The sequence below is a fragment of the Mastigoproctus giganteus genome, chromosome 11 (genome assembly GCF_048544385.1).
Source record: "Mastigoproctus giganteus isolate SK-2022 chromosome 11, ASM4854438v1, whole genome shotgun sequence".
NCBI classification, from domain to species: Eukaryota; Metazoa; Arthropoda; class Arachnida; order Uropygi; family Thelyphonidae; genus Mastigoproctus; species Mastigoproctus giganteus.
This window is the reverse complement of record NC_143585.1, coordinates 112,965,812-112,985,669: the sequence shown is the minus strand read 5'-3', so window position 1 is coordinate 112,985,669 and position 19,858 is coordinate 112,965,812. Positions and strand designations below refer to the sequence as shown.

At 39.7% G+C, this 19,858-nt stretch overlaps 1 protein-coding gene across 4 annotated transcripts in view; it reads right to left on the bottom strand.

The window, feature by feature from the left end:
• The window catches only part of LOC150078358 (uncharacterized), an 821,930-nt gene that overhangs the window by 646,208 nt on the left and 155,864 nt on the right, over nucleotides 1-19,858 (bottom strand). For all 4 annotated transcript variants that reach the window (XM_090384968.1, XM_090384969.1, XM_090384970.1 and 1 more), the window contains one exon: nucleotides 646-762. In XM_090384968.1, the coding sequence (XP_090241094.1) occupies nucleotides 646-762 (117 nt within the window). The remainder of the gene's footprint in view (nucleotides 1-645; nucleotides 763-19,858) is intronic.

Here is a 19,858-nt window from a genome sequence, read left to right as displayed (position 1 = left end):
CAGAATTACGGATTTTTCTGTATGTGGTGTTTTTTATACCGTGCCCCGACCTGCGCACGCGCCGTAGTTCACCTGCAGTTGCTTCGATTTGCATAACGACTCGTTGGTCATAATGTTTTGGCTCATCGGTGTATATGCATGTTATAATGAATATAAAAATGTAGAAATGAGTTACATGGAAAGCCAAAAGTCAAAAAGAAGAAGTAATAGCCGAAACACTTCCCTTAAAATATTTCTTTTACGTTTCGACTAATACTTTTTCTTTTTGGCTTTCCGTATAACTCATTTCTACATTTTTATATTAATTATAACAAGCATATATATATATATATATATATATATATATATTTGCTAAGGGGAAGACTTGAATTTCATCAGGTCAGATCATCCTTTCCCTGACCTGATGACGCTATTCTAAAGAACAAATCAGAAAAATATCAATCCATATTTTAATGACGGAACTATTTTCTGTAGTTGAAAGGCAAGCATTTTACTTTTATTAATTACAGTACTGTTAATATAACCAGAGTTTCATTACACAGTGTAATGAGCAACAGTCGTCAATTAGCATTAAAGCGTAACATCGAAATTAAGATTTTATTTGTGGTTTTAATGAAATCAATAAACAAGAAAATTTCAGTTTACCTGATATACTATAAGGTCAAAATAGTCGACGAAATCAAGACTCCTGTCAACCAAATATTCGATAGGTTTCAAAACATGGTCGGTCAATTTAACATTGTCAACCAGAGATTTGAATTTCTGTAAGAAAATATAATCCATAAAAATACTGCACTTTTGTAATATTTACAGTTTATTATTAGTTTTCAACTGCAAGCCTGTTAATTTATCACATGTTATCTACGAGAGGGTATCAAAAAGTTCGTACCCTTACCTAGAAATAATAGCCCTAGAAAGGTGAAACTTCACAGGAACTTTAATCCTTTTCTATGTACTCTCCATGTATAGTAACACATTTCTTCCGTCTATGGATTACTTGTTTAAAGCCATGATCATAGAAGTCCACACTTTTTGCCTGAAACCACGATTCCACTTCACTGATGACTTCCTGAGACGAATCAAAGCAACTGCTTTGACATGTCTTTAGTCTCCGGATCATACTGGTATACCCAGCATTCGTCACCAACCGATCGAAAAAGTTCTCAACATCCGCATTACACAATCCAACAGTTGGCGAGAACACAGCATTCGACATTGCTTCTGCAAAGGTGTCAGCAATAATAATAATGATCTTTATTTGTCCTACCAAAAATAAAATATAGGTGTACATTGGTAAGTAACAAATTCTCTTTTACGGCAGAAAATGCAAAGGGATTAAAATTAAAAAAAAAAAAAAAAAAAAATGGCTAAAATATACAAGAAAAGCTGAAATATAAACTGAATTACTCATCACTACATTTCTGTCTAGAGTCTTGGCAATTGTAGTACAAAAAGTTCATCTTATCACATGCACTGAAACAACTTGTGCGAGATATACACTTGTTTAATTGTGTACAAACAGTTCTTGACAGAAGTGCACATAACTACTAGGCAACAGTAGCCTCAGCGAATGACTGCGGTTTGTTTCCTATATTCCGGATATTCTATGAGACTTTGCAGGTCAATTTAAATATGTGTTAAGCACTGAATTGATTCCAACACGCTGGCTGGTATAAATCTGTCGGCCCTCTTCAGTCTGTTGGTCTTCATTCTCAAGGATTTCGCGCCTCTTAAGGCAGATGGCGGGATGTGCCACTCACAAAGCTGCCAGAAGCATGGTGATGATATCATGCCAGTCATTTTTATTGTCGTTATTAATCTTTTCCATGCAATGATGTCTGGTTAACGCTGTAGTTTAAGCTGTTCAGAAAGCTGCGAGTTCCTTAACTTGTTATGGAGATGGTGTTTATGGTTTGTCCACTTCAGTAGCCAGAATTCACTTGCATATATTCTTCTAATGTGGATAGGAGTGGCTGACGTCCACAATTCGGCGCCATATAATATGGCCGAAAACACTGTGGTTTTTAAATATCGCGCGGTTGTTGTAGTCTGTTGGAACTCATTGTGAGGAGCCCTTAGACATGTGCAGATGGTCATGTAAAATGCTGTAAGCAGAACCATAACTAATTCCCACTGCATTTGCGATGAAATGAATTGTCACACGTCTGTCACTAAGCACCAGCTGCTCAACATTTGCAACCGTCTCACTGTCGTACCCTCACCTAGAAATAATAAGCCATCAACATCAGTGGATGTTGATGGGCTTCTTTCTCTTGGCTCATCAAAGACATTTGTACGACCACACAGGAACTCCCGTTTGCACTTTTTTAGTGTCATAGGATGGACAATTCTGTCAATACACAGGTTTCATTTTTTCATCAATTTCTTGAGCTTTCTTGCCCTGCAAATGCAGAAACTTGATCATTGCTCGACACTCCACTCTATCAACCCTAGAGTCCTTCCTCAGATTCCGGGGTCGACCTCTGGTGTATGATCCCCTATGGGTATGAAATTTAACGTGTTAGTTATTGAATATGTAGATCATTTATATTAAAAACGGCATCTTCCTACTGATGCTTTCTTTATCTAGGTCAGGGTACGAACTTTTCGAAACTCCCTTGTATATGTAAGGCAAAAACGTCATTATCTATATAATGACGTTTTTGTCCTAATCAATGAATGATATCTAGAATTAAAAGTAATGAAGTAGGACCATAAGAGTATTTGACAGGAAGGAATGACCGCGAGAATTATACAGGGTGTTTCAGTTAAACGTTTCAGAACTTCTAAGAGGGGTAGGGTACATCCTGACAACTCGAAATCATATAGCAATGTAGGGACGGAAATGCTTTCCTGAAGCGGTGTTGTACACAGAAGCACCATAAAGAAAAGAGACCGTAAGTGAGAAATCGTTTTAATAATACATGAAAAGAAGCAAAAGGTACATGGATTAAAGTAAGTGTTCGAAGTTTCTTCCACGGGCTACAATGCACGCCTCACATCTCCGACGCATGGACATCCGAACATTCTGGAATACTCCAGGCGAATTTCGAATTTCTTCGGCAGCTACTGCGATTCTTGCAACCAGCTCCTCAGCATTGTCAACAGGGGTGTCATAAACTAGCGATTTCATATGACCCCAGAAATAAAAATCAAGACATGGTAGGTCGGGTGACCGAGCAGGCCAACGCACGGGACCACCACGTCCGATCCACTGTTGACCAAATGTGACATCCAGGTAGTTACGAACATCTCCGCTATAATGGGCAGGGGCTCCATCGTGTTGGAACCACATTGTCTGTTGCATCGATGCAGAAATCTGTTCATCTCTCAAAAGTTGTGGCAATACTTGCTGCAGAAAGATCAAGTAGATAGGTCCGGTTAGACGACACGGTAACAGGTAAGGTCCGATGAGGTGATCTCCCATAATACCGGCCCATACATTGACCGAAAATCGAATCTGTGCTGCACGACGTCGTATTGCATGCGGGTTCTCGACCGCCCAGATATGGTCGTTATGCGTGTTGAAAATTCCTTCCCTTGTGAAGGATGCCTCATCGGAAAACAACACTTCAGCAGGAAAAAGGGGATTTGTAGCACATTTTCCAAGGTACCACTGTGCGAAAGCAATACGAGGTGCATAATCCTCTGGTTGCTGTGTCTGGACACGCTGCACGTGAAACGGATGCATGTCTTGTTCTCGGAGAATCCTCCAGACGCTGCAATGGGAAACCCCGACTGCGTTTGCTAGACTTCGTGTACTCGTTCTTGGATTAACCTGTACATGCTGCAGCACATTCTGTTCGACGGCTGGAGTCCGTGCTGTTCTTACCCTGTCCCTATCAGCTCTTTCAAATGAACCTCTCTCAGCTAACCTCTGGTGCAGTCTTGCAAAGAAATTATGACTGGGAATACGCCTCGTCGGATATCGTTCCGCGTACAAACGCTGTGCGGCTGGCCCACTACAATTTGCAGCCCCGTACGCCAAATGCATATCGGCTCTGCGTTTGTGTAATCATCCATCCTACTAACTTGGCGTTCTTGTTCAAGAAATCCGAAATTCGCCTGGAGTATTCCAGAATGTTCGGATGTCCATGCGTCGGAGATGTGAGGCGTGCATTGTAGCCCGTGGAAGAAACTTCGAACACTTACTTTAATCCATGTACCTTTTGCTTCTTTTCATGTATTATTAAAACGATTTCTCACTTACGGTCTCTTTTCTTTATGGTGCTTCTGTGTACAACACCGCTTCAGGAAAGCATTTCCGACCCCACATTGCTATATGATTTCGAGTTGTCAGGATGTACCCTACCCCTCTTAGAAGTTCTGAAACGTTTAACTGAAACACCCTGTATATATATATATATATATATATATATATATATAGAAACCCCAAACAGGAGAGGTATTGTAACCTATAGTATTTAATGATGCTGAGAAAACACTTGTTGATATGCGGCTGGAACTGTTGTAGACTGTAGTTTTGGGAAATACACATGAAGACAAGTTGATCCACGTAACAGAAGTAAAATGCATAAATTTTAAAGAGGAAAAGTTGGTGTTGTGGATTTGGAGTTGGATAGTGAATGGATAACTGACTGCTTGCGATATGTGTTTTAACTGGTTTCGAAGAGAGCAGATGAATCTGATATGCCATTTCAGAAGAACAAGGCCAATGGAAATATTAATAGAAATAGAAAGTCTATGAGACTGAGAGTGGAGAGACTTTGTAATAGTCATTAATTAACCCGACTGGGGTCGAATAGTCAGCATGCTTCAGAAAGGTTTTGGGGGTAACACTCCAGTAGTGGGAACAATATTCCATGGAAGAATGGATTTGAAAGTTGTACAGCAGTAAGTTTAGAAGTAAAAACAAAATCCCAGTTTTCTTATGTAGACGAAGCAATATTTGTGATGTGCTTATGACAAGAGAGTTTGAATAGATAAATCACATATCCCTAAGAGAGATATGTAATCTTTTTTAGAAATCTGAGTGTTGCTGATGGGCATAGAAGTAGCAAACGCTTTTTTTCCCCCTTTTTTGTGAGGATAAAACAGTGCAGAGTTTTCAGAAGTACTGAAGTCAACATGTTTTCTGTTCGACAGCAGACATTATTTGGAGATCAGCATTTAAGGCATTGGTGGTGAATATTCAGTGGACTGGCAGATGGCTGGAAATCCAGGATGGTACTTCCAGTCAGTGGAAGATGGTCATTAATATACACGAGGAAAAGAGAATGGGAAAATGAACTGAACCTTGGAACCATCAGTAGTAGTGGAGAAGATAGAAGGCGAATGCCGGCAGATATCACCCGCAGAGAGACAACTGGATACCAAATTGCAAAAAATAGTCAGTAGGTCATACGATTGGAGCTTGTTTAGAAGACTGTCATGCGAAAACATGATCGAAAGCATTGTATTTCACAAAGTTTCGCCAACTTTTTCCATCGAATTTGTCCAAAGATGAGTAACATAAGTCAATATATCACCAGCGGATTGACACTGAAGAAATCCATATTGGCGATCATGGTTCAGATCGACATTTGAGATAGTTTAAGTTTTGGTGATTTCTCCATTGCTTTGGAAAAAGCACAACAGGGCTATAATTGGATTATAAAGGGGGGGGGGATTAATAAACCTGTTTTAGGAATATGGCTTAGATAATATAATTAAGTTTCAGGAAATGTGTATTTTCAGAAATTTTCCCCCAAAAAGTAAACGTTACGCTCATCTAGGCTTTTCCAGTAACCTGATATGAATCTGATGAAAGAAAGCAGGCAAGGTGTTTCCCCCCCCCCCTCTATCCACACCAAAACTCTGAAAATAGCAGCCTGAAATTACTGCAAGCAATAAAAAATAAACACAGTGGTGGACTAAGGAAAAATCAGGCCCTTGGCAAGATTCTCATTTCGGGCCCCATCTAGGGTTGCCACCTTTCAGAAATTGTAATGGAGGACACAGTTGAATCGGTTAAAAAAGGTCTTCTATTACTAAATATAAAAATACAGGTCTTGTATTATGTTGAAAGCTAAAAAGAGTCCTCTGCCTATAAAAATTTATACTTCAAAATTTATAAAAAATTTTAAAATTTATACTTTAAATTTGCGCAGAAAATGAAGCCGAATATTTTGGTTACAAGCGAACTGCGAAATTCTATATCCACATATTGAACAGCTTTATCATTTATTATTATAGGGTGCAAATTAGGAAGAAAGGATTTCATCACTACAAAAATAATTTCACTGATATGATCTGAGCACAGAATTAGAATCTGAACATTTAGAATACTAATCCAAGGAAAATAGGAATAGAAATCGCACAGATCACCCAATTTCGCATTCTTGTAATGCCAAACGACATTAGACTGGGAATGTCAATAAGAGAGAGAGAGAGAGAGACTGTATTGAAGAAACCATCGTCAATTTATTATCTGAGGCAACAGCCGACAGTCAGGTTTAGGCCACGATGGCTTCCAACATTTCTAGCCCCCCCACCCCTATGTAGTGGTACAGCAAGCCCTAATGGAAGAGAGAGATCTACTAGAGCAGTGATTCCCAATCTTTTCTTTCCTTTCTCGGTACACTGAGTTTTACCCAGTCTTTATACAGTATACATAATCTCTCCCATAAATTATTCAATGCTGAACTTTTTTAAATGTAACTGAAATGGTATCTATTTTTGCAAAAACGTTTTGAATATTTTTATTTCACTTGTATCAAACAATGTTATAACCACTAAATTATTTAATACTGTAATATCATAAGGATATCATACAAACATTAAGCAAATCAATGGGACATTTTGATTGATGGGCACAACACAATATTATTCAACCTGGCCTTGAAAATATATACTGTATACACGGGCAATTGCTCGTATCTCTTTATTGCAATCAGTAGCAGTAATATTGCGTGACATTAAGGACTGATGCAATACCCACAACAGCAATAAAGCTGGGGTTTAGCTTATGGTTATATTGAATTGAATAGTTATAAGTGAGGTTACTAATAAAGGCTCGACCAGCTGGGTCAATTAACTATGAATTGAAGCCAACTAAGCTGTGAACATTAAAATCACCGAGGAAAATTACTTCACTCGGTAACTCCATAGGAGGAAAGTCCAGATTCAAATAAAAGAAATTAAAAAGCATCAACGAACTTGGGGAGATTCCTGTAGATTCTGGATCAACAGATTACCTCCCACCCCAGGTGTCAGGCGATGCATTTCTAACATAATACCCATCATGCTGCATGAAAAGGTTGCCCCTCATTTTATTGCGTTTTCATCTAAAGATAGATCTGACTTATTAGTTTACTTTTCTTCTATTTTTCACCAATAGACAGTGATTACAAAAATCCTGAACAATTTCGATGCTATGACTTCAATTCTTGATGGCATTTCCTCACTTTTCCAAAACCTGGGCTTCTGAGTTCATGCCTCTTTTAGATCGCTTTTTTTTTACACTCATTCCATGATTTTCTTATTGGATGGAAAACTGCTCACAAGCAGTCATTTCCTTCCGTTTTAATTATCACCCAACTGCACTTACCTCGACTCTTCTCAAATAATGGAGAATCCATCAACAAGCAACTCTTACCCTATCTTGAAACTATACAACTGATTAACGACTGTCAAGAAAGACTCCCTCAGTACCAGCCCGCTACTTTTATCTTCGTTCTGTCTATGCTGGACAAGAATTTGAACGAATATTTTATTGTGAAGTGTCGCCGAAGGCGAATATGTGATATATTAGGTATCTTAGCATAAAAATTTAGAGTATCCAATAGAAATCGATCTACACCTTAGCAAACCCTACATTATGCAAATTATTCATACCTATAAAAACAAGGTTACGACCACAGGGATTATTTATATATATACTGTATATATCTCGTTTCGCAGACCCCAGTTTGGGAACTGCTGCTTTAGAAGAAACAAGGGGCAGTCTAAGTACAGACTAATCATTTTCTCAACTGCCTTAATGAAGCCAAAGATAATTCTCACTGATTCAACTTGAATAATGTTTACTCTAAATGAACCATCCAACAGTGAACACAATCCAAAACCAGAACATCCTCCCTCCCTTTGAATGCCATTAGATATGGTCAGGGTCTTAACTGCCCATATTAACATCTAATGGAAAAGGATAAAGTGATTAACAGCCTATCCAACAAACGAAAATTGGTACCATCAGATTTCCACTTTTTATTTTGAAAAGCTGCAGTAGCTATGTAATCGATCCACTACATAACATTTTAAATTGGATTCTTGAGACAAGTATTACACTGACTACCCGAAACATCAATCATTCCCTAATGGTCCAAAAAAAAACAACAAATTGAAATATCAGGACCATCTCCATTTCGTGTGGTTTACCAACAAATTCTGAGATAATGATAATTTATCCCATCTTAGTCAACCACTGTTTCAACGAAGAACCAGACCTGCATAGATATATTCCTAAAAGATCCATGCTATAAAACCTCTTAATGACTAGCTAGACAACATAAGATGCCCACAACTCTAAGAAACAATTAGAGATCTTTAATCCTTCACATAAGCCTTTGACATACACTGATGAGCCAAAACATTACGACCACCTACCTAATATGATGGTCCTCCACGTGCAGCCAAAGCAGCTTGTACCCGGTGAGGCATGGATGCAACACGATTTCTAAATGTGTCTTGTGGTTTCTGGTATCAACATGTAACCAGCAGATCCTTTAACTCCTCTAAGGTCCATGGTTGAGATCCTGCAGATCGGAGTTGCTGTTCCAACACAAACCACAGATGCTCGATGGGATCGACGTCTGGGGAATTTGGCAGCCAGGGCAATACCTGGAAGTCTTGTGTTCTGCAAACCATTCTTGAACAATCTGGGCGGTGTGGCATGGTGCATTATCCTGCTGAAAGAAGGCACCACCAGAGGATAAGACCGTTGCCATTAAACGATGTATCTGGTCAGCAATGTTTAAGTAGGTGGTAGACGTCAGATTGCCCAGCTCATGGATGACTACACCCAGGGTATCCCAACAGAACACTGCCCAAAGCATGACACCGCCGCCACCGGCTTGTTTTCGTCCCATGGTGCATCCAGGCACCATCACTTGCCAATATAAATGATGCACACATACCCGACTGTCCAAATGGTGCAAGAGGAAACGTGATTCATCAGACCTGATGACCTTCTTCTAATCACTCAAGGTCCAGTTTTGAGACTCGTGTGCCCATTGGAGGCGCAGTCGCCGGTGAACTGTGGTTAGCATGGGCACGCGGAGCAGCCCCATTTTCAGCAGGGTTCGATGTACAGTGTGTCGTTACTCGTTACTCCCATCACCAGCATTCCAATTACCGGCTAATTACACCATAGTTGCCACGTACCATCTGGGAGAGCCTTCGCTCACCTCAAGCATAGATGAGCCATGGTTGTCCAACACCTTGCCGGCAGTTCGTGGGTTCCCTCTCCCCAGACCACTTTTGGTAGGTAATAACCACAGCTGACCGTGAGCATCCTACCAGTCGTGCCGTTTCGGATATGCTCTGACCCAGTCATCTGGCCATTACAATTTGGCCTTTGTCAAACTCGCTTAAGTCCGCTGCCTTGCCCATCTCAAGAACAAGAGTAACACTGATTAACAGAGCTCCGTATCAGGCGTTTTTTATACTGTGTCCCGACCTGCACCTTTGAATCATGATTTTAAAATTGAAGGAAATCTGTCTACCTTCAATTGACTTCTCACCAACAGGTATATTTTTATATTATGTAACTAATGCGCATTTAGGGCTAGAGCCTCAAGCTGCGAACAAATTTAGACTATGTATATAAAGTGCTTAGCATCATAATACACAGCCATTTCTGAATAAACAGAAAATTTTTAAGGTGGCATCGTTTTAGGTTATATCTCATATTGTGAATACCTTCACAACGAGTTGCCATGATATTGCACTACTTCGAATAAGTAACGCTTCACCTAAGGAGAAGACTAGTGTTACTTATTCTCAGATAGGTACCACCACCCAGACAGCACTGTTTCAGGGCTATTTGGCCCTTCGTCAGTGAGTGGGTAGGTACCCAAGTGATGCAATGATGGCAAAAACAGTTATGAAGTATAACTCCACAATATGAGAGATGCCTGATGGTGTATGATGTATTTAGACTAATGCGCATTTAGGGCTAGAGCCTCAAGCTGCGAACAAATTTAGACTATGTATATAAAGTGCTTAGCATCATAATACACAGCCATTTCTGAATAAACAGAAAATTTTTAAGGTGGCATCGTTTTAGGTTATATCTCATATTGTGAATACCTTCACAACGAGTTGCCATGATATTGCACTACTTCGAATAAGTAACGCTTCACCTAAGGAGAAGACTAGTGTTACTTATTCTCAGATAGGTACCACCACCCAGACAGCACTGTTTCAGGGCTATTTGGCCCTTCGCCCTGATGATTTAAAACTGTTTTTCACATCAAATGAACTGACAATCGTAGGCTCAGTTATCTGTGATACTCAAAATTTGGGCAAACTGCAAGATCTTGGAGGTCTAAAGTTCCCCCCTCCAGGAGCATATTTCTGTCAAGGAATTTCCCATGGTACCACATATCTACCTTTCTTGACACTGTGTTGCTGAATCAATAATCTACCTTTATTGACTGTGTTGCTGGAAAACTCTGAAAACCCAGTGAGTAAGTGGTGTATGGGTAGAGTATTGGGGTCCTCTAAACTGCGGAAAGCAGCTCAGATGTTCTTCACCTAAAGAGAAAAATAAGCAAAATAGCATTCACTATCAATTGAACCACCGTTAAAAAGGTCTATTCTCACACAAACTTCAGGATGAGGTAGGATGATAGGCTTCAGGGACTACCTCTTTGTGGCTAGACAGAACGTTTGCAGCTCTCAGGAATTCACGAGATGATCTCAAGCCTGTCACCACCAAATACGGAGGATGCAGAAAAGTCAGGGAATGACCACCGCATATTCCCGGAGCAATATGGCCTTAGTCGCTAATGCTTCTAAAAACCAAATAACAACAACACAAGCTGATCAGACTAAAGCCTTGGGATTTCCTTTTAAAATACATGCAAGAAATCCTATACTACTCTATGCATCAGTGTTTGACCTACCCCCTCACCGACACAACTGAATAGGTTTTTCACAATGGAATACTTCTGAGATAATTAAACGGGATGATAGACAATCCATTTACCATCTTTCACAGAGCGTTATATGAAACCCTGTAAAACTATCAAGAGGAACCTCCACATCTGGGAACAACTCATCAATGGCCAACTAGACTCGTATGATATATGGAAAGTTATCACTAATGCTTATGCCACTGAACAAATTTGGTAGAGTGCAATGTACCTAGTCTGTGGTTGATATTGCTAAACTCGCAGTGCCTGAAATAATGTTTCCTGAAAACACATCTTTCCAATGATGTTTTCAGGAAACCTCAAGCTGCAAAATTCTCCAGCTGTACAGGTAAGAAATCTTTAAAGAAGCATACAAACACGAGCAGAATCTTCAGTGGCATCTCCATAAGTAATCATTACTGCAAGTCACCTCGGTATCATTACCGCTTTGTAAAAATGTATCATTACTGCTTTGTAAAAAAGATAGGTGGAACAGGACCAGGGTATGTCTGCTAGGGGCAAAGGTTGATGACGTTGTAGAGCGAATATCATCTTTTAAGGGCACAAAAGGTGATATAGTTGTACACATTGGCACTAATAATATTAAGAGTAGGAGACCGGCAGAATTACTTAACAAGTACAGGTCACTATTGAACAAAAGCCGAGAATTAGGGTTGAATTTGAAAGTGTCTGCCATTCTGCCCAGACACGATAGGAGGGAGTATATGATGAGAGCCTTGTCGATCAATTCGGCCCTGGAAAGATTGTGCAAGCCTCAAGGGGTAGAATTTTTTTCAGTCTGGACTGTACTTGTTAACAGGAGAGATTGCTTCTACAGGGATGGGATACACGTAAATAGAAAGGGTGCAAGAATATTTGCTGATGCTATCGAGGCAGTGTTAGATGGGTCGGAAAACTGCTAGCTTGGGGGGAGACAAAGAACAACAGATTGACAGTAGCCACTGGCAGAGGTGAAAGAGATTCTTGCACTGCTTCTATTAGAATGAGCAGAAGCCTGAAAAACAAGATGCATGGTATTTCAGAGACTGCTGGGAGCCATTGCGGTACAAGTAAACACATGGGTTGTGTTAGGGTAGCTAAGAATAGAAACAGGTGCAGGTATACTTGCGTGTACACCAATGCTAGGAATTTAGTAAATAAATTTGATGAATTTGAGGTATTGCTCAAAACATTGAAGGCAGATATTGTTGGGATATCAGAGACGTGGTGTCACACAGATATAAGGGATGCAGAACTGCAATTTGGGGAGTACAGAAACGTCTACAGAAAGGATAGACAGGATAGGAAGGGGGGAGGGGTTATGCTATTAGTTAAGAAACACATAAAAACCAAGGAAGTGAAGCCAATCGACATCGCTGGACAGTGCAGTGTTGAGTCAGTTTGGTGTGACATAAACATTGGGAGATCAAAATTGAGAGTAGGAGTGTGCTATAGGCCTAATGACTCTGATGAGTATAATAAGGAACTGTACAGGGAAATAGAGTGGGCCAGTAAATCAGAGAGTCTTATAATGGGAGATCTTAATTTCCCAGATATTGACTGGAATTTGGGGGCTGGTTACTCACACGCTAGCAGGGCTTTTGTGGATTTATTGGATGACTGTTTTCTACATCAGCATGTTCGGGAGGCAACTAGAGGGAGTAATACTCTTGATTTGATTATCAGCAGTGATTCTTCATGCATTAAGAATCTGCAGATAAATGAACCACTAGGTGGCAGTGATCACAGTGTGCTGAAGTGGGATTTACTCAAAGAGGTAACTACCATTAGGGGTAAAGGGAAGGGTTATTGCTTCCGTAAAGGCGACTACGATGGACTGAGACAGTATTTAAATTCTATACAGTGGGACCAACTGATGATGTTACCAACAGCAAATTCAAAATGGGAAGCATTCAAAGAACTTATCTTGGAAGCTACTAGGCTTTACATACCAACTAAGAAATATTGTTCAAGGTTTAGGCCTAAATGGATGTCAGATGAACTAATGAGACATATGGCAGAGAAGAAAAATGCATGGGATACATACAAATTAACACATGACACAGAAGCCTATGATAGATACAAGTTGATATGCAACCAAGTTACAAAGGAGGTTAGGCAGGCGAAGGCAGATTACGAGAAATCCTTGGCAAGGGATGCAAAGAAAAACAGCAAAGAGTTCTTTACTTATGTAAACTCTAGAAGGAAGGGGATGAATCAGATTGGTCCACTTGATATTGATGGGTCAAGTGTTGATGATCCTGTTCAGGTAGCTAACAAACTAAATGAATATTTTGCATCGACATTCACACATGAGGAGTTATTCAGCGAGGGGAATGCCAGAGGTGTATTCAACTCTAGCAGTAAGCTACAGAATCTTGAAATAACTGGGAGTAAAGTGGAGGAGAAACTGTTGATGATAAACACAAGAAAGGCACCCGGGGTGGATGGGATCTATCCAGTTATATTAAAGGAGGCAGCAAAGGAAGTAAGCAAACCCTTAGCCATAATTATGAGAGCTTCCTTGGACTCAGGGGAGGTACCCATAGACTGGAAATGTGCAAATGTGACCCCAATTCACAAAGGAGGATCAAAGGCTGTCACAAGTAATTATAGACCTGTGAGCTTAACTTCTGTTCCAGGAAAATTAATGGAGGCACTGGTTAAAGAAGCACTGCAGGATCATTTAGACAAGACTTCAGTTATAGCTCAGACACAGCATGGTTTTGTTAAGGGGAAGTCTTGCCTGACCAACTTGATTGGATACTATGATGCAGTCACAAAAGAACTGGATGCAGGGAATAACTTTGATATTATATACTTGGATCTTAGAAAGGCTTTTGATACTGTTGCACATGGAAGACTTGCTACACAAATTGGAGCAGTGTGACATTGGAGGCAAATTGCTGCTATGGATAAAGGGGTGGTTGAGGGGGAGAAGACAGAGAGTGGTAATCAATGGACACTGCTCATCGTGGACTGATGTTATTAGTGGAGTCCCTCAGGGCTCAGTGTTGGGTCCATTATTGTTTTCTGTATTTATAAATGATATTGATGATGGTATATCGGGCTTAATGTCCAAGTTTGCAGACGATACAAAGGTTGGCAGGGTTGTCAAGGACACTACTGACACTATGCTGCTGCAACAGGATTTGGAAAGGTTGAGCAGATGGGCTGAGAGGTGGCAAATGAAGTTTAACCTTGACAAATGTAAAGTACTACACATGGGAAACAGCAACCCCAAAATAACGTATCAACTCTGTGGTACTACACTGACAGTGGTAGAGAATGAAAGGGACTTGGGGGTGGTTGTGCAGGCAGATATGAAGTTCTCTGAGCAGTGCAGACGGGCTGCAAGGGTAGCTCATGGAGTACTGTCAATGATATACAGGAATTTTTCCAGCAGGGATAAGGAGGTGATTATTCCATTGTATAAGGTGATGGTCAGGCCACAACTAGAGTACTGTATACAGGTCTGGAGGCCTCATTTCAAGAAGGATGTAGAGCTGCTGGAATGAGTACAGAGAAGGACAACAAGATTAGTGAATGGAACAAAGGGGTGCTCTTACGAAGAAAGGCTTAAGTTTTGCAAATTACAGTGTCTGGAGACTAAGCACCAGCGAGGTGATCTGATAGAGGTGTATAAAGCCTTGAATGGTTTAAGCATGCTCAATGCTGATGGGATTCTTCCTCTAGCTCAGAAAAATCGCCTGAGAGGGCATAAATTCAAATTGAGGAAAGACAGATGTAGGATAGACGTGCGGAAATTTGCCTTTAGCCAGCGAGTGGTTGGTTGGTGGAACAGACTTCCATCCCTTGTGGTGGAGGTTGATAGCCTAAATAAGTTTAAGGCTCAGCTAGACAGGTATTTTGAACGAACAGAGGGGTGAAGTGGAAGTGGGTTTTTTTTTTTTTTTTTTGGGTGATGCTGCATAAGCTTGCTTTCTTGCATCAAATGCCTCTACTAATGCTAATTAGTTTTACTTCTGCAGTTCAGAATCAGCCAAGATTTCACAGACTGTGGATCTGGTTCTATTTGATTGTAACCCTAACTTTATTATCTCAACTGTAAGTAAAGTGTAATTTTTTTGCATATACAATTACCTTTATTATTAAAAAAATATACCCTTCTAGCTAAACCATGCTGAGGTAAGGGAGGGGGAAGGAGAATGACAGCCGTGGAAATAATAGCACATTAATATTTCAGGAATCAACAAGGTCTCACTTAACATTTTGCCACAGCCCCACAATGCATTTAGAGTATGTACATAACATGGAACTTGTTGCAGAACTTAATTTTGTACTTTTACTTTATCATTTACTTATAGAAAAATGCCTGTGTTCTGTGCACAGAAGCACAATTGTAAGCAGAAAAAGACACAAAAATTATTTCTGGAATTACTTTTCATAGTGAATTATATTTGCATTCTTGTTATAAATTCTAGATGCCATCTAAAAATAACTGTTTATTTCTAAGAAAATTGTTACATAGTATAAGGTGGTCATGCATCCTTCTTTTCTATGTCTTCCTGTTTGTGTACACAGTTTCCACCTCCATACCCAGTTCTCATAACACTGTGCAAAAAGAGGATTTGTGTTTTTGGGCTCTTCAGTTTATACAGTACAAGCCTATATAAATAACTGGTATCTATCACAGTTAAGAGAGATGCCATGTGCACGAATCTGCAGGTTAGATCATATTATATGTGTTACAATGCTCATCCAACCAGCATTATTCCTCTAGGTGTCTAGAATGTGAAATTTCATGTGAATTTAAACTCAGTTAAGCCAACATATACTTCATTTTCTTTGGCTTAATTTAAAATACTTTTCACCTTTCTTGTAACTGAAAACTTATCAACTGAACGATTTTATATCATAAACTGCTGAAAAGCCAGGATCGTACTCAACGATAATTGCATTACATCTTTCACCAATTTGTTTTGAGGTAAACACTATGCTTCTATTAGCATTAGTAGAGGCATATGATGCAAGAAAGCAAGCTTATATAACTTCAGCAAAAAAATATATATAAATAAAATAAAATAAAATAAAATCCCTTCCCATTTCGCCCATCCACTCACTTCAAACGTTTGTCTAGTTCTGCCTTGAACTTATTTAAGTTGCTGACCTCCACTACAACAGATGGAAATTTGTTCCAACTATCAAGCACCCACTAGCTAAAGGTGAATTTCCACACATCTATTCTACAATTGTCTTTCCCAATTTGAATTTATGCCCCCTCAGGTGAGTAATCTGAGCAAGAGGAAGAATCCCATTAGCACTGAGTTTGCTCAATCCATTCAAGGCCTTATACACATCAATTAGATCACCTCACAGGTGCCTAGTCTCCAGAAGCTGCAATTCTCAGAACTTAAGCCTTTCTTGGTAACACGAACCCTTTGTTCCACTCACCAATCTTGCTGCCCTTCTCGGTACTCATTCCTGCATCTCTACATCTTTCTTAAAATGAGGCCTCCAGACCTGCATACAGTACTCAATATGAGGACTGCCATTGCCTTTGTACAAGCGACCCCCCCTATCTCTGCTAGCAAAATTCCTGTATATCATTGACAAGACACCATGAGCTACTCTTGCAGCCTTTTTGCATTGCTCAGAAAACTTCATATCTGACTGCACAATTAACCCCAGGTCCTTTTCATTCTCCACTACCCTGAGTGTAGTACTACCCAGGTGATAAATTACTCTGGGGGTTATTGCTACCCATATGCACTACTTTACATTATTTTCAATGGAACAAAAGTTAGACTACCAGTTCTGCAATTACCCGTGTCACCCTTTGAACCCCCTTTGTGAATTGGGGACAGATTTGCATATCTCCAGTCCATGGGGACCTCCCCGGAGTCCAATGAAGCTTTCATAATTATGGCTAAGGGTTTGCTTACTTCCTTTAATATAACTGGATAGATACCCCAGATATAACTGGATAGATACCACAGATATAACTGGATAGATACACATCCACTCCAGGTGCCTTCCTTATGTTTAACCTCAACAATTTCTCCTCCACTTTGCTCCCTGCTAGAATTTGATAAACTTCTGGCATTCCACTCCTCATGTGTGAATGCAGATGCAAAATACTCATTCATTTTATCAGCTATCTGAGCATGATCATCAATTGTCAAACAACCTATGTTAAGTGGACCAATCTGATCCATCCCCTTTCTTCTAGAGTTTACACGACCAAAGAACTCTGCTATTTGTCTTTGGATCCTTTGCCAAAGATTCCTCATAATCTTCACCTGCCTAACCTCTTTTGTGAGTTGATTACAAACTACCGCATATCTGCCATAGGCTTCTGTGTCGCCTGATAATTTATATGCATCCCATGCATTTCTCTTCTGTCATGAGCCTTCTCAATTCATCTGACATCTATTTATGCCTATACCTTGAACAGTATTTCTTAGTCAGTATGAAAAGCCTAGTACTCTCCAAGATTAAGTCCCTGAAAACATCCCATTTAGAATTCACCATTACAAACATCATCAGTTGATCCCACTCAGCAGTGCCGCGTTCCAATGTGTCGCCGGTAAGCAAAATAAACTTTGCCGCCCTATATGCAGAGTACTAATAAAGCGTTAACCAATCAGAAAACAATATCGAAAGAAATTTCGGCGCCCTCTTGAACTGCTGCTCGTAAAGAACTCTTACCGCACCTACCTACTTGCAGCTGTCCTGATCCCATTGTATAGAATTTAAAAACTTTGAGACCACTGTAGTCACCTTTAAGAAAACAAAAACCCTTCCCCTTACCCCTGATGGTAGTTACATCTTTAAGTAAATCCCACATCAGTACACTGTGATCACTGCCATGTAGTGGTCCTTTATCTGCAGATTCTTAACGCATGAAGAATCACTGCTGATAATGCGATCAAGAGTATTACTCCCCCTGGTTGCCTCTCGAACATGTTGTTGTTGAAAACAGTCATCCAATAAATCCACAAAAGTCTTGCTAATGTGCATGTGACCAATCCACAAGTTCTAGTTAATATCTGGAAAGTTAAAATCTCCATTATAAGACATTCTGATTTCATCATCATCATCAGCCATTTTCAATTCACTGCAGGATGAAGGCCTCTCCAGCAACTTTCCCGTTCCTTCTGTTTTGAGCACTGGCCATCCATTTACCACCCACAAACTTTGAATTTCATCTATCCATCTCTGCCTTTGTCTTCCAGGTTTTCTTCTAGCTCCTCTTGGATACCATTCTGTTATTTTCTTAGTCTATCTGTCATCATGTCTTCGAGCTATGTGTCCTGCCCAAGACCATTTTAGTTCTTTAGTTTTGATAAGAATGTCCTTTACTAAAATTAAAATTACAGTTGCTCAGAGTGAAACGGATATCTGTTTCACTCTGAGCAACTGTAATTTTAATTTTAATTTTAGTAGAATGAATCTGTAGCACATAGGCCTCTTTAATCATAGAATGTCCTTTACTTGCGTTTGCTGCCTAATCCATGTGCTTCTCTTCTTATCTAACAGTCTGATTCCCAATATAATTCGTTCCATTCTTCGCTGTGTAGTTCTCAGCTTCTCTTCCATTCTTTTGGTGAGTGCCCAAGTTGCCCTTCCATAAGTCATGCTGGGGAGTATACATTGGTTCATTATTGCTCTTCAGTATGTGACTATATTTTCTGAATGCTATCCATCCAAAATTTATTCTTCTCTTGACTTCCAGCCATTTATCATTATTACAGCTAATAACTTGTCCCAGATAAGTATATGACTCCACCTTTTCAATTATTGCTCCTTCGATCATTATTTCCCTTTCTGTGGCATACTTGTTCATCATTACTTTTGTTTTAGTCATATTCATCTTTAGTCCAAAATCCTTACTAACTGTGCATAACTGATTAAGATTTTCCTCTAATTCTTTGGGATCGTGGCTTATGACCACAATGTGATCTGCAAATCGCAAATGGTTTAGGTACTCGCTGTTCACATTGACTCCTTTCTGCGACCAGTCTAATCTTCTGAAAGCTTCCTCAAGGGTAGCAGTAAACAGCTTCGGAGATATTGTGTCTCCTTGTCGAACTCCTTTCTCGATTTTAAATTTCCTACTGTCTTTGTCTAGTCTAATAAAGGAGGTAGCACTCTCATATATTTTCTTCAAAATCATAATATATGGGGTATCTATGTCTTGTCTTTCCAGTGCCCGAAACATTGCCTTATGCTGTATGGAGTCAAATGCCTTTTCATAATCCACAAATGCCAGGCATAATGGTGTTTTATATTCATTTGCTTTCTCCATTAGCTGTGATATTATGTGAAGGTGATCCATAGTTGAGAATCCTGTCCTAAAGCCAGCTTGCTCTTTCGGTTGATTCTCATCAAGTATTCTTTCTAATCTGTTAGTAATGACCCTTGTGAACAACTTGTAGATGTGGCATAACAAGCTAATTGGTCAATAATTTCCAATTTCTGATTTATCTCCTTTCTTATGCAGCAAAACTATGATTGCATTATTCCACTGCTTAGGCATCACACCTTTTCGAATGCACTTTGTGAAGAGCCTTGCCAGTTTTTGTGTTATGTCTCTTCCTCCCAATTTTAACAACTCTACAGTAACTTCATCTTCCACTGGGGCTTTCTGATTCTTCATTTTCTTCAATGCATGTTCTATCTCATCAGGAAGAATATCGGGTATGTCGTATGTGTTGCTACTTTGCAATCCATCTTCCCCACTGCTGGCATCATTCCCC